Source organism: Zonotrichia albicollis, chromosome 19 (genome assembly GCF_047830755.1).
Source record: "Zonotrichia albicollis isolate bZonAlb1 chromosome 19, bZonAlb1.hap1, whole genome shotgun sequence".
Classification (NCBI taxonomy): domain Eukaryota; kingdom Metazoa; phylum Chordata; class Aves; order Passeriformes; family Passerellidae; genus Zonotrichia; species Zonotrichia albicollis.
In genome coordinates, this window is record NC_133837.1 from 8,162,342 (window position 1) to 8,186,519 (window position 24,178).

Here is a 24,178-nt window from a genome sequence, read left to right on the forward strand (position 1 = left end):
GAGAAATGCAATAATCGTGCAGTAAAGTGGAAATACAGTTGGGTTAACTACTCTTGGCTGCAAAATCTACTTTATTAGAAATAATGGCATGTTTGGAATTAGCACTGAAGCTATAAATGGCGTCTGACCATTTTGTGAGAGCAGTTGGTAACAAGAACTAACTTGCAATAAATTGTATTCAACAGCGAGCCTGAGCCAGTGTTCTTGAGTAGCATGTTAACATGGGGTGTTATTTACAGCATGTATTATGGCTCCTAGAAATAAATCTATAATAAATATATAAAAGGCTCTGCCATAACTTGCTTTAGGGTTGAAGTAATTTTCTCTAGTTATTTCTAGAGGCCATTTGGGCTGCTGACCTGGTATGTTAGAGCACAATAAGGCTCGAACAGAGCCTTATTTTTTGTTTATATGCAACCACTGCAGCTAAAAAATATTTTTTTAAAAAGTACCTAAATGAAATGTAGATGATTAAGTCTTTCTCCTTAATATTTATATATACTCTGAATACTATTTATTTGCAAGTAGGAAACAAGACTAGTTCAGGTAATATTTAAAACTTGAATTTTTTCTTAAGCATCGCCAGTACTACAATAACAAGTACAAATTGCTGTCTGAAGAGACCATATTGGCCATGCTTATCTCAGAATTTGCTTTCAGGACTTTCACCTTTGTGCCAACAGCAAAAAAAAAAATTAGGTAAAAAGGCTGAAAAAATAAAAGTGGGTGTTACAGGGCTTGCAAGGATTGCAGGATGAAGAGAGAGGTGAGAATGTTGACTTCATGTTCAGAAGGCTTGATTTATTATTTTATTATATATATTACATTATGACTATACTAAAAAGAATAGAGAGAAAAGTTCTCAGAATGCTAGCTAAGCTAAGAATAGAAAAGGAATGAATAACAAAGTTCTGTGTCCAGGCAGAAAGCAAGAACAGCTCTGCCGTGAGTGGTCAGTAAATCCAAACATCCACAGGAGACCAATCATGGATCCACCTGTTGCATTCCACAGCAGCAGATAACCATTGTTCACATTTTGTTGCTGAGGCCACAGCTTCTCAGAAGGGGGAAAAATCCTAAAGAAAGGATTTTTATGAAAAGATGTCTGTGACAAGTGAGCGCTGATGGATTCCTGACATCCAAATGCTGCTGGAACTGTTGCAAGTGTTACAACTATTTGCACTCTCTTCCACACAGCAGAAAATTCAAGGAAAGAAAAATCTCCAAATTGAGCCTCAGAGGTACAGAGGAATTCCTTGGCTGCTGGCTGCTGAGTGACTTGGGGAGGGTTTTTGACAGGGGAGTCATTGCTGTGTCATTTGGAACCCAATTGTTCCAAACATGGGCATTTTTGGCTGACCTGCCACTCAACCACTCTTGTCACTCATCGTTAGCAGATGAGCAAGACCTGGATAAACATCAATAAATGACACTTCTCTGCAATTTGCTTTGTGTGAGGATCAAATTGAAGCTTGAGGCTCAAATGCTTAATGTTGATTATGTCTTGGCTGATGCAGAATTTCACTGCAAGCTGTAATTTGGCACCGAGCCAATCCGTCATCTGCAAAAGTTGTATCTTAAGAGAGAATAAGGGTAATGTAGGGAAAAAAAGCACTATCAGATGAGTCTATCATCATTTCTGGAATCGTGCAGGATTTTCTGACTAAACACTGCATTTAAATTGTTTTCTCATTTTAAATACTGCCGATCGTCAGACACCATGATGATGAACTCGGTATAAATGCTCCATTTGGTAGATTCAGTTACATAATGGTGCTCTGTATTTCTGCTGCAATTCTGTTTCTTTAGCAATGAGCCCAGAAAGCAGCAGAAAATGGTTCCTGCATGTCAAGAATGTGGGGAAGTGGTGATTGATGCTGTTTCTGTTGTTCACTGCATTGCCCTGAGACACTGAATACAAAGGATGCCAGAGGAGGTCACTGGCAGAGGAATTAGCAGTTCAAGCCTTCTCCAAAACCCACCAGACCTCCGAGTCCACCTTGTTAAAGAACCATCTGTAGTTCCATTTCGGTTCAGGGGCTGGGCATGACGGACAAGGGCAGACAGACAGTTAGTCTGACACCTCTGCCTTTATTTAATTTCTTTGCTATGTACCATATCCTCTGGTATGGCTTTTGCACAGCAAATTTAAAAAAAAAAAAAAAAAAAAAAAAAAAAAAAAAAAAAAAACCCAAAAAAACAAAAACAACAGCCTTTTCTTTTAGTGCACAGATGAAATGGTGCTGAAAATTACTGGAGATAAAAATCCAGCTCTTTGAACTGTAATGCTAAGAATTCTTCAACAAAAGTAAACACCTAATTGAAGATAATGTTGGCTCTCTCTATAACTTTATTACTTTGTCAATCTTACATCATTAAGCCTGTATTTAATTTCATTATCCTGCAGTAAGCAGTTTGTTGTTGAGGTGAGATAGGCTGGTTTGTGGTGTCTGTAGGCAAAGCTGTGTTTTACTTTAAATGCAGGCATTTAGCTTTTGAGTTATGTAAAAACAATGTAGTTATCCTATTATCCTGCTAAAACATCTGATAATTTGTCAATGATGTGAAAACATGAGAACTTAAACGTGATAAATTCAAATAGGAATGTAGCTGTTATTTTCTTTCCGTTACACTTAAACAATATCAATTTGCCAAGCTGTTGTGAGGAAAGGATTCCATATGAAACTGTCAGTGGGGGATGGCATATCACTAAAAGGATTAATAATAAAAGATTTATTTCTGATTTTAGTAAGCTTAATATATATGCAAAGTAAGTGTTTAGCTGTATAAACCATTAAAATACATACAATATAGTTTTACTGCATACCAAATTATGTGCCCCTTTTCTCTAGGCTTTGCAAAGCCCATTATCTCAAGCTTAAAGGGAGACACATGGAAAGAAGGCAAAGAAAAAAATCTAGCTCTTCCTACTTCAAAAAAAATGCTGTAGAAGTGTGAGCCCAGTATAAATTCAGAATTCTGTCTACAGAGTTCCCCGATCTCCTCAAGAAGTCCCTTAATCCTATTAAAAATTGCTGGTTTCTCAGCAAACAGCATGAAGATTTTTTCCTGGGAGAAAGGTTTTAATAATTAAAATTAGTCAATACTGAAGTGCAGAAGGTTATTTGATCTTGCTCAGAAACTGACACTTTCCAGAAGGGAAAAAAAATGCAATCTGTCTAGTAAATCACTTTGTGCAGAACTGGGAGTCAAGTAGAAGAAATTTGCTGCAGAAGAAAAGAGGGCAACTCACCAGGGAAATAGGTTTGCTGAAAACAATTGTGAGTTTGAAAATCAAGGTTGAGATTTTTAGGACATTTCCTGAAAAAAAATCTCTAAGTCTATCAAGATGAGATGTAAAAATGCATTTGTTAGTACTTCAGGGCACTCCATCTCTCAACCACATAATAGAAAGTTGCTGTTGGCTCTGGTGCTCCAGCCCAAATTTCAGTTTGTCTACTTTCCCCCTGTAATTCCAATTAAACTCAGCTGTTTTATCAAGTCAGTCTATATTTCTGCACAGAACTGAGGCTTCCCACCTTCATTTAATGGAGTGAAATTTTGCTCCCATCACCCCTGTCAGCTCCGGACAGCGTCAGCAGATGACAAGATGAAATCAAAGCCATGCCCATGGCTGTCTGTGCCCAGCAGCGCTGGATTCCCTTTGAGCCTTGCTCTTTTCCAGCCTTCCTTTTGATACTGCATGTGCCACACAAGCTGTGCCGTTTTCCTAGCGCATGTTCAAACCCAAATATTCCCATTTTTATAAACACCAGACCTCTCCTCTGACCTTTTCTGATCCATTTCCTTCTGTCACTTAAAATCTGTCATTCCTCCTGCATTATTACTGCCATCCAGCTGTTCCATCCCCCACTGTGCATCTCCTAGGGAGGAAAAATGGTCCTTAAATACACCCTGGTTTCCTGTCTCAGTGGGGTTCAGGGGTCAGTGAATGCCAGTCTGAGACCTGGCCTCTGCTTTGTCACGATGGAAAAGGGCAGTGATGCTGCTCCACCACCTGCATCACTCTGGGGATATCACAGGTGGCCATTGCAATTGCTTCTGGAAGCAGGGAAGAATCAATTCAAGTGCTCTGGCAGGTTGCAGTATCTCACCTTTTCTCTGAACAGCTAAATTGTGTCTTTGCATTCTGAATTTTTTTGTATATATACATATATTGTATATATGCCAGGAAGTTCATGACTGTTCTTTGATGGAGCTGGATGTTGCAGCTTGCACAGTGCACTGTCGTAGGATGATGAACTTTGACTTGAGCAGCAACAGTGCAAGTTCTGCCTGCTTAAGGTGCCCATTGTTATTCTGTTCCATATAAATGGAACAGAATAATAACAGAATGAATTTTGGGAAATCAGGTGGCCAAAATTTCTGGGTCTTTGCAAACACCATGAGCTCTCATGGCTTCACCCTGCTGTCCTGACCGCAGTTGACTCACCCTCTATCATTTACAAACCCAGCACAGGAATTACCCTGTGAGGTAATTGGTAGTTAATGGGGAAATGTGCTAATGGCATTCCAAGGGCTGTCATTAGTGTCTGCTGTGTGCAGCTATTCGCAGTTCAGAATTTCCAAGGGGACCATGACATGACAGCTTCCAGCACTGCACATTTCTGAATTAGGATTTTGGTTCAGGCCCAGCTTGAAACAAAACAACAAACTAAAAGGAGACAGATGGTCTCTTCCAGCTCCTCGCTGCACTTTTATTTTCCTCGGCATAAACGTTAAAGGACAGATTTTCAGCTGATATAGGATGATACAGCTCAATAATTCTGTTGGTTTTCTAGAATTCTCCTTTTTTATATTATTTTATTTTAAACTATGTACATCTTCAGATTTAATAATAGTAATTCACTTTTAGTTATAAGTTGCCGCTTATAAGGAAAAAATAAGCATAAAATAAGGAATAGTACCTAGCAGTACACAGATAAAATTGATCTACTTCAAGCTGCCCAAAGATTGTTTGGTGATCACAACCAAAATACTGATGAGTTTAAAAGATCATTTGAAAGATAGATGGCATCAAAAAACTGATGTGATATTCTTTGTTAGGAAATAAGCCTGTGTCTTTAAAATTCTCTTTTCACCTTAATCTTTTGTTAATTTCTACAGTATTAGCAATTCCTGGATACTGTATTCTTTGGTAATACCTTGTGTACATAAAGTAAGAAAAAACAAAGATAATGTAAAAGCTCACAATGGAGTTTGCATTTTAAATTTAGGTGAATTTAAATATTTTGAATCCTAGAGATTGCATCCTATTTTTTCTTGTATTGTGACCTCCATAGTTTATGTGCTTGCAACAGTTACAACATACATCCCAAATTACATCTGTCATCATCCCCATGGTTTCACTCATTTCCAGGGATTTTTTATGTATATGAAGATTAGTGGGAATAAACCCTGAATACGCTGACAGCTGAAAATTCTAACAAAAGATCTCCAACTTTCTTTGAAGTATTCATCTTCAATACTGACTGTATCTAAAAAATAGTGAGATGTTTTCAAATTGGCCATGGGTAAAAGGCTTTCGGAACTGTCTGTTGTTGTTGTTGCTTTTGTTTTTTGGGGATTTTTCTGCCCTGCCATTTTTCCTTTCATCATTTTCCTGGATTTCTGAAAGAAAATCCTATGAGAATAGAATAGACTGACATTCATTAGAATCTGGAAGAATAAGGGTGATCCCTTTTTATTTCTAATTAACTGCACCAGGGAATGGCTCTAGCAGTCAGGAGGAAGAACAGTTCCTCTATTGTGCCTTCTGTGACTTAGGAACAGTACATGGGGAGGCTCTAAGCTATAAATCAAACAGTGAAAATCCTCTTAACTGAACACACCCTTGGGCTTCACACAGAATAAGGGTTTGCACTAATCATAAGCAGAACTAGTTGGTTTTTTTTTTTTGCTGAAACAGGGTTTTGCTGGAAAATGCTTATGTGTCAAAACCAAAGTACCTTGTGGAGGGAACTTGGTTAAAAAGAGATTTTTTTTTAAGAAAGATAAGCAAAAACTACCAGAAATTTCCCTGATTTCCTGCTCATTTGTCTTGTGATTCATCTAAAAGCCTGTGATGCCCCTCCCCAAAGAAGGGCTGGCTGAGTGTGAATAAAATCATGTTTGTGTGTACAGACAGACTCTCCAAGGCACAACCTGGGTACCAAAAGCATGACAGCTTTAAGGCTCCCATAGGGTACTCTGAGCTACACTAGAATTCTTGGGGTTAGGCTGTGATTTGCAACCCTGGGTGCAGATGGAAATATTCCTGCCCGATGCCTCTTTCATGGCAGTATTTGTGCCCAAATCAGGAAGGGTCAGGGCTGGGTTGTACTGCTGAAACCACAGCAGCACCGCCCTCCCAGGCTTGTCCATGAGCACCTCACTGGAAATATCTCACTGCCTCCACTGCTTTGAAAGAAAATATGGAATAAAATGTGCCAAAATTTAAAACAACTGAAGCAGTCTTAGCGTAGTAATTTGTGATTTGAGTAAAACTGGCTCCACGGGTGAGTGCCACAATACTCTTCAGAACAGCCCATGAGTTCCAAAACCACGATACTCAGAACTGGGATGAGAAATCTGCCTGGCCCTTTGATTATTAGTTTTTGTCTTTGAAATACAGGCATATCTTGCTAAAGGAGTGTGTGGTAAAGAGGGCTTCACGTTCTGCCCATGGTGATCTTTTCTGCAAATGCTTTATGTATTTTTCATGATGTTTTTATAGGTAGCATATTTTTGTGATGTTTTATTGATCCTTACCTGTTTTCTTAATGTGAAGAGAGCAAGCAATGAACACTAATCTGTCTTCTAAAGCACTTGACAGTGGTACACTTAGTAGTACTAAGAAGTCTTTTATCCTTCTCTGAATCAGAATTCCTTATTTCAGGCAAGTATGCTAATTTATCATTTATGCACATTACCATAAGCTTTTCTGTTCTCCCAGAAAATAAAATAAAAAAGAGGGTAGAAGTTTGCTTCTTCTGGAGAATCTTAGCAGAACCCTAATTTGAAAGCCGTGCTCCTCTAATGCATTATTTAATGAATTTTAGTGCAGTGCAAGTGCTGCACTGAGAGTCTGGTGGATTGGAGCAGGAAGAAGAAGTTGGGTCTGCACAACCTCACCAGGATACTTCAGTCTTCAGGGGGGCAAAACAGCAGCAGGTAATGAGAACTGGCTGGCTGAGCTCCTGTAGCCATGGATGCTGCCAGATTAATTCTTGTATCAGCATGTGAAGTGATGGGACCATGCCCCCATGCTGTGCTGTGAACGTGGATTTCAAAGCATCAGGCTGGGCTGAAGGTGCTGTATGGGACTGATAGCTCAGTCACTTTGTGCTTTGATTGGCAGAGGAAATGGGAAATAAATGGCTGAAGTGGAGAAGAGCAAAGATTCATGTAACAAAATACACCAAATATATACTGTTCACATTGAACATGCCTTGGAAAAGAAATTTAAAAAATCTATTTTTGTTATTCCTAAGAATTTTGCATTTGAGAGAATGTGACAGCTGCTTCTGGCCAGTCCTATACTGAAGGTTAAGCAGATGAAGGCTGTGTTGCCAGCTGGTTCTGTTATTAGCAGAGTAGTAAAGTAGTGGCATGTTCACACTTAGATAAGAAAAAGTAAATAAAGTTCAAGATGATGGAAGGAGATGGACAGTAATGGACTTGCCTTTTCTAGCTAAAATCCTGAATTCTCTTTGCCTTTGATAGAACTTTCAGAGTAATAACTTGCATATGGCAAGTTGTGCCTATGGCAAATAATCAGTGACAAAATGCTTTAATGGCAGGCGCATTAAAAACCCCAACCAAAGCACTGAATTCATCTCAGTATCTGAAAGGGAGTCCTTGAATCTCAACTCCTCTGCCTGCTGCTTGTCTGTGCTCTGTTGTCAAGGAAAATGCATCTCCACAGAGTGATTTGCCCTGTCCTAAGAGACCCAGCTCTGGCTGTCAGGACTGATTTTTCCTTTGAAGGTGCTGAGCTCTTTCTATTCAGTGCAGGAGGATTCAGACCACAAGATGAATCCTGCACACGCTGCAGACCCAGTTGTGCCTGACTGATGGACAGCAGCTTCCACCAAGCTCAGTTTTCTGCTCTTATTAAGAAATGTTGAGGTCTCTGTTAAAAACCACCAAATGTTAATAGTACTTCAGAACTCCAGCTTTCAAAACTAGAAGAGGCTATAGCTAATAACAATAAGTATTGCCAGACAATGCTCTACATTTTTCCATTGTTATAGTCTAGGACTGATGAATTAAAAACTCTTTTAAAAGCATCTGAAATGGTGGTGACACATTACAAGTGCTGTGGTATGTTTCAACCAGATTTTTGCTTTCATGTTCAGTCAACTTTTTTGTTTTAAATATTGCTCTCATGTGTCTGAACAGCAAAGCAAAGACCTTGTTTACTACAACACCCTTTACTTTCAGCACTTAAAGGAGGAATACATGATGAGTTCACTTATAGAATTGAACAAAGAAAACCAAAATCAGTTGCGTAAGTCATTAGTAATTTCACAAAAAAAACTGCCACAGGCTATATGTCGCTTATAAAACAAAGCCAATGATTACCATCAATTATAACATCATCAGGTAACAATGCTGCAATTAATTCCTTACTCTTAAATAACTGCTGTTGCTCAGTGCCAAAGAAAATGCCACACATTAAGTGACTCATCACCAGTCTGTGATGCACAGTACAGATGTTAATTTGATTACTCATCTTTGAGAAAGTAAGTGCTTAATGATTAGAAAGCTTTTCTTTTTTGATATTCTGAAAGAATGGTAAGAGAGTGGCTTTAAAAATAATCCCTAAAATAACAGAGTTATTGTGAACCACTATTTTGAGTTGTAGAGTTGGACACTGCGTAGTTCACAGCCATGGCCCAAGCTGGAGGACGATGGGGTACTGCAAACCTCATGCACCTCTTTTATGTGAGAATGTTCCTATATAAGGAAAATGGAAGGATCCCATTTTGTTTGTCCCAGAAAATCTGCAAACTTTATCGTAAATCTTGAAAAATGGCTCCATCTAAGCCACTAAAATATTTATCCAGCAAGAATAATGAGCCATTCTAGAATAGGTATCAGAATCAAGAAATTATGGTCTTTCTTGGGACAGGAAATACATGTTATAGACACATATTTAAGATAAAACATTACTATTCTGCCAGGGACTGTGTATGCAGTTAACTTTATTTCTTGAGCAGAATTCTGTGGAGTCATCTCCAGAATCAAGTATCGCCTTGTTTCTTCATGAATCAAAGGCAGAATGGTACTCAATGTGAAGTTTTACACACCATTGAGAAGCAGAAGTAGCACTTCTGTGGGAATTTGAAGCACTTCCAGGATTACTTTGTAGTTAATCTCACACTTCCCTTTACAAGAGACATAAAGGCCCCATCCAAAGAGACCCGATTAAACAATGCACCGATTTGCAGAACGGCTGCAGGAAAACAGTTTTTACCGATTAACTTGCAAATACCTTCGGGCAGAAATAAGAGGCGGGCAATTCCTGGTGGTACCACCTCCCCACGGTGACATACCTCTCCAGAAAAGGCCTGGCCATTGAGGAGGTGCTCTGAGCCCTGGCTGTCCTCGCTGCCAAAGTGTAACCGGATTTCCTCCAGACGGTGGCTGTAGGTCATGGGGCCCCCGGAGATGTTCACCAGGTGCTCCTTGTCTAACCGGAGGGACACGTGTCTCCCCGTGTTGTACATCGTCCCACTGACCTAAACAAAGTGGAGAGGAGGAAAAAAAAATATTTTTTTTTTTCAAAATAATCTCCAAAACTTACAAACTTGACTGGGGTTTTGCTCTTTACATGCCTTCACTCAAGTACGGCGACGCATCTTGTGGTTGTGAGATGGAACAACCAACCTCAGGTCACACTTCAATTTCTGCTTTGAACCTTACATTGTGTATTCAAATATTTTGTTAAAACCCTATGTACACATTTTAGCCTTGGGCTGACATGGTGAATAGGACTGTTGCACTTCTAATTAAGTAGGTTTTCAGAGTACTTTTCTTGCCAGGTCTGAATAATGGCTTCATGTGAAAATTTCTGCACAGGAAATGGGAACATTTCAGCTGACATAAATTATTAAAGTACACTCGAACAAATCTGAAATTTAATTTTTCCCCCTTCTTTTAATATTTATAACAAAGTTACGCAAAAGTAAAGGTGCTGCAAAAAGCTGAGATGCAATTTTTCATTAATATGGAACTCTGTGTCTCCTGGAGCTGTAGATAAAAACCTTCACTGTCTTCCTATGCAAGTCTCTTTGTTTTGTTATAAATATTTTATGTGTACAATTGCCAGGTCTTTTAACCAGAGAAGTACAGAACTAATTCCAATTTGATTATATATGTCTAGCTCATGCTACACATCAAATAGCTCCTTAAGATTCATCTTTATTTTTTAAAAGGCTCAATGTTGTGCTTCATTTGCAAATTTGCAAACTGATTTACAGCTACTGTAATGAAAAATGATTGCAAAAATTTTTCATATGGAATATAATTCTGTCATGATTTCCACCGTCTTAGAAAAAGTTTCTAGACCTAGAAATTCTTTAATTTATGCCATTAGAAAGTCAAATATACCAGTTTGAATTAGAGTTATTATTTATTTAAAAACATTCTGCATGGATACAAATGTACACTTGAAAAACATTCATTTAACTTAAGAAGCAGAAGTGTAGCAACAATATGCTTCTTGCACTTCAATGTAAAATTAAAGAAAGACACTGACTGTTATGTATTATATACTATACTACATCAGTATTATGGTAATTAATGGTAAATATTACCATAATTAATATTATGGTAATATGCTGCAGTGTCATTTTATCTATAATCCTAATTACTGAGTTTAAATGATGTGTTTTCTTTCACAGTATGTTGTAAAAAGTTACACAGAACAGACTGTGCACTTGAGCTAAATGTAGTAGATTAAACAGCTTTTGATTGTTGTGGTTCCTTAAACTTTGATACAGATGTTCTACTTTTTTTTATGATGCTTATTCCAATTTAAAGTAAGCAGTAATAAATTTCTTATGAAAAGGCATAAAGACAGATATTCCTGTTCATTGCAAATAAGCCACAATGATTTTATTTATAAATGCTTCTTACTTTTTCTACTTGACTTTGCAGGCATAATAGTTAAATACCAAGTTTAGCTTAATAAGTCAAAGAAGGTTAGTTTATTGAACTCAGTTTCAGTACACTGCATATAAATGACACAAAATTGCTAATCATAAATAACAAATGGAGTTTAAAAACAAACAGGGGGAAATGGATAAATCCTCTTATTCACACTTGGAAGCTCATACTTCACTGAACCCTCAGTTAAATTCAGCAGCCATGCAAAAATATTCAGAAACCGTTTTCTTACTTAAACTGGCATAAATCTCAAATGAGGTTACCATTATTTTCCCTCTCCAAGTAAAACTGACCCAAATAGGATATTTTCTGGTTTATACACAACCCCAAAATCTTACCACCTTTACAGGTGTACGTTTCAAGTATAATCATTTACATTTAGGACACAGAAACACTTGAATGTGTTCACCCTCTGTTAGCAAGCTCAATACCCACAAATGCCTTTTGCAGAGCAAATGTATTTTCTTTTCCTTATGTACAGTGTTAACTGCTACTGCAGGAAAATGAGGTGCTGATCTTGCTCACTACTGGTAAGAGAAGGATTCTACATATTTATAGTACTGAGCCTTTAAAGCAATGGTGACTCATTTCAGAACAGCAAATTAAGTTGGTTTTGGGGAAAGCAAACTTGCATGTGGCCTTACAAAAGGTGGCAGGTTTAGAAGTTGACAAGGAAGTATTTTCTGCATTTTGTACATTACCCTACAAAGTAAATGGTATGGTGAGTAGGCACCTTATGGGAAAGGTGTTCCCTTTTCCTGCCTCAGTGAACAGTCTCTGCTACTCCAAAAAGCACAGTATTTAATTTTTATATGTGGACTGGATAAAATGTTATAGGGTAGTTTAAAAGGCTCATAAAAAAGACCTGTTAAGATCTATATAACGATAGATATATATTTCCTAATCTATATATTTCCTAATTAGTCAGATGGATCTCAAGTGTTTCAGCATGGTGGCCTTTGTGCTGCTTCTTGCTCAACTTTGTTCTCTGCGTGCTTGACTTGAAAGATACACAAAGATGAAAACTCAGCAAACAAACCTAGAGAAGAAATAAGCACTAAATCTTGATCTCCTCTTTTTAAAAAAGATTAATATTCACATTTATCTGATGTGCTAGAAATGAGACTGCAGTAGAGAAAACATAATAAATCATCCATAAAGCTGGTCTGAGAAAACAGAAAAGTCCAAAATCCTACAAGTTAATGATTAGGCCACAATCTCAGTTGACCTCATTTTCCTCACAGATTTAGAAACATTTCCAAACAGGTAATATTATCCGTGGCAAAATCCCCAGTTAGAAGAAAGCACTCTCATGGGCTTCAATATTAATTATGGAACACTTCAACTTTGGTAGGCTTTAATTAATTTATTAACATATTCCTGATGTAGTTATTTTCTTTTAAATCTCACTGCTTTTAATTCTTGCTTCACAGAGCTTTGTGCACATCATTCTCCAGCAGCATTTTTCTCTCTCTTTATCTTGGTGCAAAACATCCATATGGGCATAGGCTGCTGATATATTCGATACTTCATTTCTCAATAAGATCTGGATATCTTGTGGGAGCTTGTGTATAACTTGGCTCTGCGACCACAAAAAAAGGCACAATTCTGCTCTTTGAAAGGTGGAACATAAGCAAAGTCAGTACAAATGCACACCCAAGAAACACAATCTCTTTGCTGCACATTTATCTTGAAATGCTACAGACTTTATGACCATTAGGATAACCCCCACAATAATAAAAAAAAAAACAAAACAGCAAAATCCCTAAACCAAAACAAAATCCACATAAAAACTAGCCCAAAAATATTCTTCTCCCCCCTCCACGGTGGTTTTTAACCCAGCATCTGTGGAAACATTTTTGTTTTGTCCCAGGTAACTCTGCATCTTGTTCCCTTCGTCTTTTCTTCCACAGACAGTACTGAACAAAATACTTGCCAGAACTTCCTTTGTGGCCTACATCTTCATATTACAGCCTCCGTTAAAAGAGCCTTCAAAACGCTGAGCAGGAGAAAAGGAAGCCTGTTTCAGGGTGCAGCCATGCTGGAAATGTGAGCAGGGAATGCAAGAGGAAAGGGGATGGATGCTTTGCCTTTCAATTCCATGCTACATCTGCAGTTCATTGTCACCTTCAATGGGTGGCACAGACCCTCTGCTTCCTGGGGCCTTTACAGATAGTGAACTGTTACCTTTTGGATTTATTTAAGTTAAAAGTGAGCTGAAGATTAGTTTCAAGAACATTTTTAAACTTGTATCAGAACCTGCCATTGGAGCAGCACTGAATGCAAGGAAGCAGGAAAATCAATTGTGTATGGCTGCCTTCCCTGGTGTCCTTGGATCTTATCTGCAATACTGGGTGTTCCTTTCTTTAGGATAAAAATACATACAGTCCAAAGAAGGCTTATTGCTTTGGAGGGAAACAAATCACCAAGGTTTGAGCTGTCTTTTGGAGGAATTATAGTGCCCTGGTTTTACGTGCTGCAATAACCAGTTTTTGATCATCTGCGGCCTGGCGTTTCCATATTTTCCTCCTGGAGTGCCACGTTCCAGCAGAACAGGAAAGCAGCTGTGCAGACTCTGGGAGGGGTGGGAATTGTGGATTTTCCTCCTCTGTGAGCAGCACCTGAACCAATCTACCATTACCTCTGGTTTCTGCTCCTCAGCAATGGCAGCAGTGCCATAGGGATCCCAAGGAATCTGTGACGAGGATTTCTGCTCAGCTCCTGTCCCTGAGCAGCTCCATGGAGGGATGGGTGCTCCAAGAAACATTAAAGCATTAACACTAATATTAAATATGCCATAGAATCCCCCATCTATGCATCTTAAGGTGAAAAAATGCAAAAAAAGTATCCTTTTTTTTTTTTTTATTTCCCTGGGATATGTCAACATCTTTGCCAGAGTGATTCATTTTCCTCCTGACAGTTAGGAAGAATTGTCCCATGGAAAATTTCACTCTCTAACTAATGTTATCTGAACTTGAGTTTCTATGTGCAGTAATAAACTGAATCATTCTTCTGAGCCCCTCAAGCAAATTGCTTTCATTTAATGGGGTTACTTTGGTGGTGGTTGTTCACAGTATCTTGACCATGTTCAGTGATATAAAGTTTTTTCCTCCCTGATTCAAATTGACTGGACTATAGAAAGTACCCTTACCTCCCTTGTGCAAAGCAGAGGCTGCTTCGGGTGTGTGATCTGAAATCTCACTTTAGGGGCAGTGTGGAAGCACTGCACCAAACCAGAATTTCAGAGGTAACCTGCCAGAGCAACCTGCTTTGCTCTCTGCAGCACACTTATATTCCTTTATTTCGTGCAGTAGCAGTGGCTACTACATGAGAACATTTGTTCTCTTAATATTGTTCTTATGGTATCTGGTTATTTTCAGTAGTTTTATGGTGCTGATTCCTCGAGCTGCTACTAGAGGGGGCCCAAGCTGGAATATAAAATGGTTTTATAGAGTTGCAGTTAAACAATCCTTTAAAGAATAAGTGTTTTGAAGTCTTCTCTTAAAGAGGAGATTGCCATATTCAAATAGGAGACACCTGTTCTATTGATTTTCCAAACTTTTGAGATCTTTATTCTGGTCCTGAGGAATTTTCTGTGTGTATGGAGATACATGTACAAAAGAAATTTCAAAATTGTATTTAAGCAGGTATTTTCTGCAGAAGATGCAGTTTTATTTAGGTGCTTTCAATTAATATTTATAAATTCGAAGAGTTATTTTATCCTAATACCTTCCCCCTGCCTTTATGCTTAATCACTGCATGCAACACAATGTAAAGAAATTGTGGAAATGCTTTATTTTTGAAAGTAATTTCAGGGGAAAATTCTGTTTCCTGCATGCTTTCCTTGCTGCCAGCAGAGAGCAGTGTCCACCCATTCCACACAGCCTTTACCTGTATCCCACAGGGACAGCCAGGCAGAAGAGGAAAATTCATCTGGTTTCTATGGCACTGCTGCAGTCTGCGGCTTTAATTGAGGAGTGGTGGATCCAGCTGTGGGACAGAACTGTGGGACAGAACTGTGGGATCTGTCCCACAGCTCCAGAAGAGTTTGGGGGATTCAGGCTCTACAGGTTTCTTGATCACCCGATAAAACATCCAGAGTGGCTTTTCTGGCAAGAATTCAATGGACCTTATGTTGTGTTTATGAAAAAAAAAATGTGGAGAGAAGGGAAATAAAGATAAGAAAACACCACTTACTGGGAGGGAGCTGCAATCTAATTGCTGGGCTTTGAAGAACAACAGGCACCATCATCAATATTTGATTAAAAAAGGCCCATGTGAAAAATGTAAAATGTAAGAGAGAAGTGTAAAGATTAACATAATCTTTTCATCTCCTCAGTTGAAAACTTTATAAAAGGAAATGATGTTAATGAGCCTAATTAACTCATTTACCGGCCTAATGTAATGTGTCATCTACCAGTATATGGCATGATACGCTTTTTTTCTGCTTTTAAAGCCCCATTTTCACCAGGAACTTTTCCCATTCACTCCTCTGCATTTTTGTTGGTTTACTTCCCATAAGTGACTAGTCCACAAAAAAAGTGGAGTTTACATCATAAATTAAATATTCAGGCTTACTGGCTAATGAGAACAGTATGTCAAATTTCAGTAATCAAAATAATATGCTTCAATAATGTATACTCCATTCTGTAACACAATATAATTTTAATAGAGGACCACAGGGTCATGGTTAGTCTTGAGATAATTATATGCCATAGGATGTGCAGGAATGAAATTGCCCCAAGGACATTGGTAACACGCCACAGAGTGCATGGGCCACATGCTGCCTTTTAGGGATAATAAAGTGCTTCATTGCCATGCCTTGTGAAGGCTGACCTAGAACAGAGACTAGATGAAGCTAAAGAATAAAGCAGGGTTTTTTTAGGAGGCCTCAATGGATCCACCTTGGGCAGCACAAGAGCCCAGCCAGGGTGAACCCAAAATGGTCACAAAATGGACAGCCTGTCATGAGGTCTCAGACTTTTATAAGCTTTGGTCCATTAGTGTGTTGGAGCTAATTGTCCAATTACAGCTCCAGCCCATGCAGTCCCATCCTTCTTGTTTTTCTCTCTCCAGTCCATGTTGTTTGTGCTCTTGGGCCTGAGCTCTGGATCATTTGTCCTTGGGTCCCCAGCCAGAGAAGGAATTGTTTTGTCTCCCTGCTCTGTGCACAGAGCTCACCATCCCTTTATATCAAGCCCAGACCCACACACTAAAGCAGCACAGAGTCTGAAAAATATAAAAGCCAAAACCTGAGGCATAAATTCTGTTCCCACTACTCCATTAATACAATGATTTCTGCTTGTTAGTAACTATGGAGCCTAAAGCAAATGCAGCCAAATTTATGGTGTCTTGCACTAATAAATGCTGGGCATGTTGACACCAGCTTTGCCATGATATCATTCTCTCCTTAATAAAAAGCATTCCATTGTGAGTAAAAAAGATATTTTGGGGCATTTTAAGCCAGACTGCAGAACTCAGCTGTTAAAAATCCTGTGTGTCCACTGCCACTTTTTTACCACTGACAGCAACCCTCATCCTGTGCTGTGACAGTCACAAGCATTACACTAAGGAGGGAAAAATACATTTGCATGCTCCTCTTAGTTTATTAACCTTAGTTTATAAATAGGCTAAGTCAAAAAGTAATTAAAGGAATATGAAGGGTTTTGGAGAACTCCTTTCCCTAATGTAGTCTTGCAGTATATAAAGAGATTTTAGTTTGGTTTTGTTTGAAGAATCTGCATTAAAAGTTGTATTAAGGATATTTTTTGTCTCTGGTAAAGGGATGTCAAAAGAGCTGCCTTTTCAAAATCTGAAGGATTAGATAAATATTTAAAAGGTTGTAAATGGCAGAGAAGCCAACAAATTTATGAGAAATACAGATCAATGAAAAATTGCTCTTTCCATTTTTATGTGGCTTCAAAAGGTAAAATTGAGTATGTTAAAAAACAGAGGGCCTGAGGTCCTTTTTAATGAGTTACACTGATACACTGACCTTTGGAGCTGCCTGATTTCAGAGCTCTTCCTTCAGAGAGGTCTTGGCTTGAAAAGATAGAGGTTTTCCGAAGGAATCCAGATCAGACAGAAATTTATAGGATGTATATTGAAATTAGTGTGTTTTAATTTCCTTATTTTTACCATCTAGCAAGACAGACTTAAGACATTTGATGATTAAGTCTCATTTGATCAACAGTGTCTTAATAAATATGTTCCAGCTTTCTAAGATCTTGATTTTGCTTCTACATTTTCTTCAGTACTTTCATTCCCAACACATCCTTCCCTGCTGAGAGGATGAGATATAGCCAGTTGATTGAAATTCTCATTTAAACTCTTGGTGCATCTTCCACTTTACTGTTTGTGCATAGTATTAGCAAAAAGGCTGTGCTAAATTAATTTGAGAAGTATCTTTCAGGTTAAGTAATTAACAGTGTAATGTTGTGTAGGTTATTAATGTACTCACTGCTTTATTTACCTGGATCTATGTATCTTTATACATGTATGTATATGTACCTCTATATAGACATCTATAGAAGTGAAATATTTTATTTTTTACTAACTTTATTAATAGTAAGGAGGAGAAAAATGTCCTCTCACACAAGCCTAGATTAATAAAAAACCTTTGTTCTTTGTTGCTGTTTTGCATGCAGAACAGCAGATCCGAGTGCCTGAGAATCACAGAGTTTCCTGCCCAAGGTAAAGGATGTGCCCTCAAAGCTCATCTGTTTTACTCTACAGCCAAAACACACCATTATTAGGGTTAATGATTCAATTTTCCAAGAGCTAGAAAACACCACTTATTTATTTCTCTAGTCCTTTGCTGCCAGGATGTTTGAATTTCTAGGCCTATTAAGTTTTCATAAACTCTCTAAAATAAGGAAGGGACTGCTGCTGTCTTTTGTGATCCTCTGCCTACTCCAGCCATGATCCATGAACTGATCCTAAGGAAAACTGCAGGGACTCAGCTGTGGTGCAGCCAAAGAAGCATGGTGATGGTTTAATTAAATTATAAATGAGTGGAAATATAAAGTTGATAAACTCAGCTTTTTAGCCATGAAAGGGAAAAAAGTTTTATGAGTTTTTTTTGAAAGTTTTTGAGAATAGTGTTACTTATAATATTCACTGCTTCTCAAATCAGTGCCAAGAAAAAAAATTCATAATTATTGCAATATAATTTCCCAAGCCCTGTATCTCTGGAGGTAAACTAGTATTTAGATAACTTGAAATTTGACCTCAATAAAACTCATTACGTGTCAAGGCAAATCCTTTGTGACATGCAAAAATTGTGGGCTATTCTGCCTAGTAGCATAATTTACTGAGAGTTTTGCTTTTTTTTTCTTTTAGAGCTGTTTTGTCCTGGCCTGTTTTTTCTATTTCTTTAAAGAAGGTGAATAAATTAGCCTTTCCTGTTCAAATTATTACTGTTCCAGTTTAACAGAGAATTGCTTTACTGTTCTCATTTTGTCTGCCTCAAAAGCATCTGTGTACTTTTTATGTTGAGAAAACAGCAGAACTGCAGAAGAGGAAGAAATAAAAGAAAAACAAACAACCAATCCCTGTCCTGAACCTATCTTTGCTTTTCTTGTCACTTCCCACTCTGCCAAAACTCTTCACTTTTTCTCCTGACAATGCATAATGCAAGGTGGATAGAAGAGTAGGAAATTTGGGTTACAACATAAATTTGAGCTCCAGATTCACTTAGGAGCACTCCTCTGCTTAACTTGGTCAAGAAATTTTGTGTCAATTCTTTTCTCTTTTGTGTTGCTTTTTGGTTGGTTTGGGGTTTTTTGTTTAGTTGGTCGGTTTTTTTTCCCATTCCCTGCCACGTTTATGGATTCCATGGCTACGGGGAAAGAGCCAGTCCTTTGTTCCACACACCGATCTCCTGTAAAGCTCCATGTACACAGCAGTCACATAAATCAGCATTTTTACAAGTAACCAAAACCAAGGCTCTGGATACCAAGAAGAACCTCTGCCCCCTTAGATCATTCCCAGATATGTCTTATTCCACGTAGAGTGAAAGACATTTTTCCATTAGCTCAAATCCTAAAGAAATTGTGAGAAACTATTCTGGAAAAGGCTATTAGAAAACCAATTTTACCACTGTGACAATTTGCCACCAATTCCCCTCTGTTTTCTTGGTTGCTTTGCTTACAAAGTACAGATTTATCTGGCTCTGCAAACGAATCCCTAAGGAAAAGAGGAAGGAGTTAAGGGATAAAGTTAGCTAGGAATCAGCATATGAATAATGCTTTTCCAATACAGATACCATTTAGACTATAGAGAATCTCAGCTTTCCACACAGAAAAGTTAATTTTTAAGAAGTATTTTATCACCTACATTCTAAAGTTTCGGGAATGTTTCATCTGTTGAAACCTGTTGACAAGTTCATCTTTATTATCTTCCCAGGAAGACTAAATAGTCCATTTTCAGCTATGGATCTACAATCTATTTATCAGCAATTGCTTTTTCTCCTGTTTTTTTTTTTTTTACCTTTTTTCCTTTGTGGCCAGCTGGGGCTGGATGCTCTCAAATGCCTGTGTAGGAGGATCTTCCCCAGCTCTGGGTGTTGGCACAAGTATTTCTGTGCTCACAGTTCTATTTGGGATAAATTAAAGCTGAGGAATTGAGAGGTGCTGAACATCTTACAGACAGTGTAAAGACAGCCTCCCTCTCCTTATCCCTAACCAAGATGAGTTTTAGAGTTTCTTCTCACACTCAGGTTTGCTGTTCTTGCCTGCAGAAGAGGAAAATACTTTAAATGTGCTTATGTTCATACCAATTAGACAGTGCTCAGGCCAAGCTGGAGCTTTCAGAAATTAACTCTTGCAGATCAGAATAACTATTGCTTACAAGAGTCCAGTAAAAATTTCAGCACACTTGGTATTTTTAATGGTTTTAAATTCACAGATTCTGCTGCCCCTGAGCTACTGGAATTGGTGAGCATTATCAGGTTTTGGTATGTAATTGGTGACTAATATAGGCTAAAGCAGAGATAGGAACTGCTCCCAACCCTTCACTTAGAGAAAAATGTCCACTCCCTGATGTAATTTAAAGATTTGTATGTCTAATATGGCTTATGTCTTATTATTTTCATACCAACTATTAATAAAGCCTAGATGATGCCTAATAAACAAATCCTTTGATCATCTTTAAAATGACAAACCTATTGACTAATTTCATTTTCTTCAACAAGATATTGCTATATTGATTTTAGCACCTTGTTTTTAAGAAACAGAGAGTGCCCAGAATTGCTTGCTATGACAGTCTTGAAAGTAGGGCATCAACAGACTTGGCAAAGGACTGAATTTATAAAGGGAAGTTTTTGCTGGAGATCCAATCCATTATCCCTCCATTGCTGACATGCACTTGCAATGAGAACACTGGGCCAAAGTGCCCAATACTTTGAGATAACATCAATACTTTGAGATAACATTCTGGCTCACAGAGGAAAGGTGGTGGGAACCTCAGGGCTGGGCCACATGGGAACATTAAAAAAGCTGCCTCTACTTGCAGGAATATTTTTCATCACTGTTGGAATTTACTTTTCTCTGAGTATATGAAACCTCTGCACATGTTCAGGAGTGTCAGAGTGTCTTCAATCAGTCTGCCTTACACAGCTGAGTGGCTGGGCAGAAGGTTCATGTGATGATGGCACAGCTGTTAAAAACCAAACAAATAAACCGGAGCAACAGAAAATTCTTGTAGACCTCAGACAAATATATATATATATATATATAAAAATATAGAACAAAATTCATGTAGGGCAAACATCCCAAAATGTGCCCCTTAATTAGAATATCAAAAAGACTTTTTCATTTCAAAGTTCCACCTCAAGACTGAGTGCAGCTTGTATATTAAAACTGCAGGTTTGTATTGATATGGATCCACTCGGGGACTCAAAGCATCTGTATAATTATCCAAATACATAAGTGGCTATTGGTATGTCAGGTCAGAGATACGTATTCAGGGTATAATTCCAGCTCTTTTAAAAAAGTTTGGGGTTTTTTGATTTCTTGGTTTTTGGTTTTGTTTGTTTGGTTTGGTTTTGTTGTTTTTGATTTGGTTTTAGTTTTGGGCGTTTTTTCCTCTGGTTTTTTTCCTGTTTTTTTTTTTTTTTTTCCTGTTTTTTCCTCTGGTTTTTTTCTGGTTTTTTTTTTTTTTCCATACCAGCTTATGCTTTCACAGCATAAAAACCCCAGCTTGAAACATAAATTTATAGAGCCTAGAGCATAACAGAAGCACCGAGGGATTACTGAATATTATGTGATACTGACAAGCTGATAATTGACAACTTAGTAGTAAGTACTGAGTAAAAACCTGATTCGAAATATTATGGCCAAATCACCTTTAAGGGATTTCAGATTTGTTTAAATACTGTTGCTCGTTGTCTTTTTACATTTATATATTTTAAAAAAAGGTTGATACTCCTAAATCCCTGCCTTTCATTGTACGTTGTGTCTTACAAAAGCAAAGCCAAGTCAAACCAACAACCTCTAAAATATCTACACTCAAGGTGAGTGTTCCTCAAAATGTGGGCCACCACCCTGAAATGAGGCACAAGGTGGCAGATATCAGTGATTTAATTCCCCCTGACCCACAACTGTTTCCAGCAGCTGCTGGTTGAAGCCCTGTGCTGAAAGCACATGCAGACCAAGACTGCTCCACATGTGCTCCAAGTCAGAGAATTCCTGATCTAGCCTAATTTTTTCCCTATCTAGTTTGTTTATGTCACCTTAGCTGACATAAACTTCTCTGAAGTGCTAAGTAAACAGAATTCTGTAAGTCATAACATTCTAGGTTTCTAATAATCCTCAGAAGCTCCTAAATACCTCCCTTAGGCTTTCACATTAGAAAAATGTGAATCCTAATGTTTTATCTGCAATTGTGCAAAGGGATTTTTCCTCCATCTTTGAGTGAACTGGTTAGTTTGATCTCTTTTTTTACTGTCCTATACATAGGGGATAGTCATAACTTTAAATCTGTTTTTCATGTGATACCTGTGTTACTCAGGAAGTTAAACACACATGGGGAGGTCTCAAGTGTCTCCTGCTTTTCTGGGTAAACTCATTGTCTGTTGTGCGTCTCTGTTCTTGGTGCTTGAACAAGAATTAAATATTTTCTGCAAGTCTGAAGCTCACCTAAATCCTGACCAAAGTGTGCAGCACAGGGATCTGTGTGTTCTACCCAAAAGGAAATGCTCAGTGAACATCCAGCTTTTCACTTCCACATCACAGTGTTACCTAGTTCCCAGCTACCTGAACACATTTTTCTCCCCACCAAGGTAGTGGGACAGATTATAAATTCTTTTTTAAATATGGATCTGGTAGTGCTGCAAGAGCATCTGAGGTAGGAACAATTTAAAACACATTGTCAGCACTGACCTACCTTCATTCCTGAATTCGAAGGCATGAGCATTCTGTTCTTTACTGTGGTTGCAGCCTGGAACTCTCCTATTGGAAGTGTCAGAAGCAAGATCAGGTGATAGTTGTCCAGATAGTTGTTAAATTTAAGTAACTCTTTATTAAAAAACCTTTATCTCCATGGAAGATTCATGCTAAACCATAGGGAAGTTTAGAAGCTCCCTGGAAAGCATGGGAAAAAGGACAATTATGGTCCTTCTTTAGGATCCTGAAAATATTTTGCTACAAAATTTGATAGGGACAGAATTCTCTAACATATGTTTCAAATGTTCCAAACTGGCAGACTTGAGATTCTGCTCCAGGGTAAGGATGCTTGATGGCTACCTTTCTTACATCTCTATTTGTTGGGATCATAGAAGAGGCCTCTCCACTTATTTTATGTATTCACAAAATAAATTAGAAGACATTTTACCAATGTCTAGTAAGGAAAAAAAAAAAAGCCCCACCTCTTGATTATACAATATGTACTCAAAATATCCGCAGAATAATTTATTCTTATTCCTAGAAGCAAGATATTCACTTGGTACCCTCCTGCCCACTATCCCAACACTGCCATTTGTAAGTCTAATTCCAGAATAAATACAAAAATAAAACAGCCCCAGCTATGGCAAAGAGATGAACAAACCCTCGTGAAACACAGAACAGAAAATGGATTAATATCCTGAATGACTTCACATACTTTTAATGAATATTTTAGCTGAATATATCAGCCCACAGAGAATAATCCTGAGCATGCCAGGACGGGGCTGCAGTAAGAGCTAATCTACCAACATGCTGCTTCCAGCAAGTCAGAGACCTAAAACTTAATCTACATCATCTAGAAAGCATGTGTGCAGAAAATGTGTAATGCCAGATCATAGTATAAAAAAGAAGATTAGGGCTGAAAAAGGATTAGAAATTAATTAAGGAGCTTCTTCATGTTTCCTGATATCCTTCTGATCTGTGACCAGCCTATCTTCAGGGTCTCTGCTACTGATGCAGTTGTTATAGTTCAAATCACAAACACTACAAAGGATTATGATTAAGCTTTAGGAAGAGCTGCAGCTTGGTGGTTTGGGGTTTATTTTCCCCTTCCACACTTGCAGATCTGTTGCAGGGATCAGGGGGAGAGCTGCAGGCTGGAAGCTCAACACTCCAGGCTCACACCACGAAGAGCAGCCGTTCTTTGGTGGTGGCAGAGGTGAGGTGATATCTCATTGTAGGGTTACAACAGGGAGCTGGTATCTCACTACAGGGCTACAACAGGGAGCTGATATCTCATTGTAGGGCTACAACAGGGAGCTGGTATCTCACTGCAGGGCTACAACAGGGAGCTGATATCTCACTACAGGGCTACAACAGGGAGCTGATATCTCATTGTAGGGCTATAACAGGGAGCTGATATCTCACTACAGGGCTACAACAGTGAGCTGATGTCTCACTGTAGAGCTACAACAGGGAGCTGATATCTCACTACAGGGCTACACCAGGGAGCTGGTATCTCACTGTATCTCACAACAGGCTCTCTGCCCCTTCCAGAGGAGCAGCAGAGTCCTGACACAGCCCCAGCCAGGGAAAGGGGCCAACAAAACAATGGGGAGGTC

At 38.4% G+C, this 24,178-nt stretch overlaps 1 protein-coding gene across 5 annotated transcripts in view; it reads right to left on the bottom strand.

The window, feature by feature from the left end:
- The window catches only part of CA10 (carbonic anhydrase 10), a 146,425-nt gene that overhangs the window by 16,088 nt on the left and 106,159 nt on the right, over positions 1–24,178 (bottom strand). For 4 of the 5 annotated variants that reach the window (XM_074554770.1, XM_074554768.1, XM_074554767.1 and 1 more), the window contains 2 exons: positions 22,561–22,625; positions 9,561–9,746 (listed from right to left, as the gene is read on the bottom strand). In XM_074554770.1, the coding sequence (XP_074410871.1) occupies positions 9,561–9,746; positions 22,561–22,625 (251 nt within the window). The remainder of the gene's footprint in view (positions 1–9,560; positions 9,747–22,560; positions 22,626–24,178) is intronic. The other variant, XM_074554769.1, reaches the window with a different exon arrangement.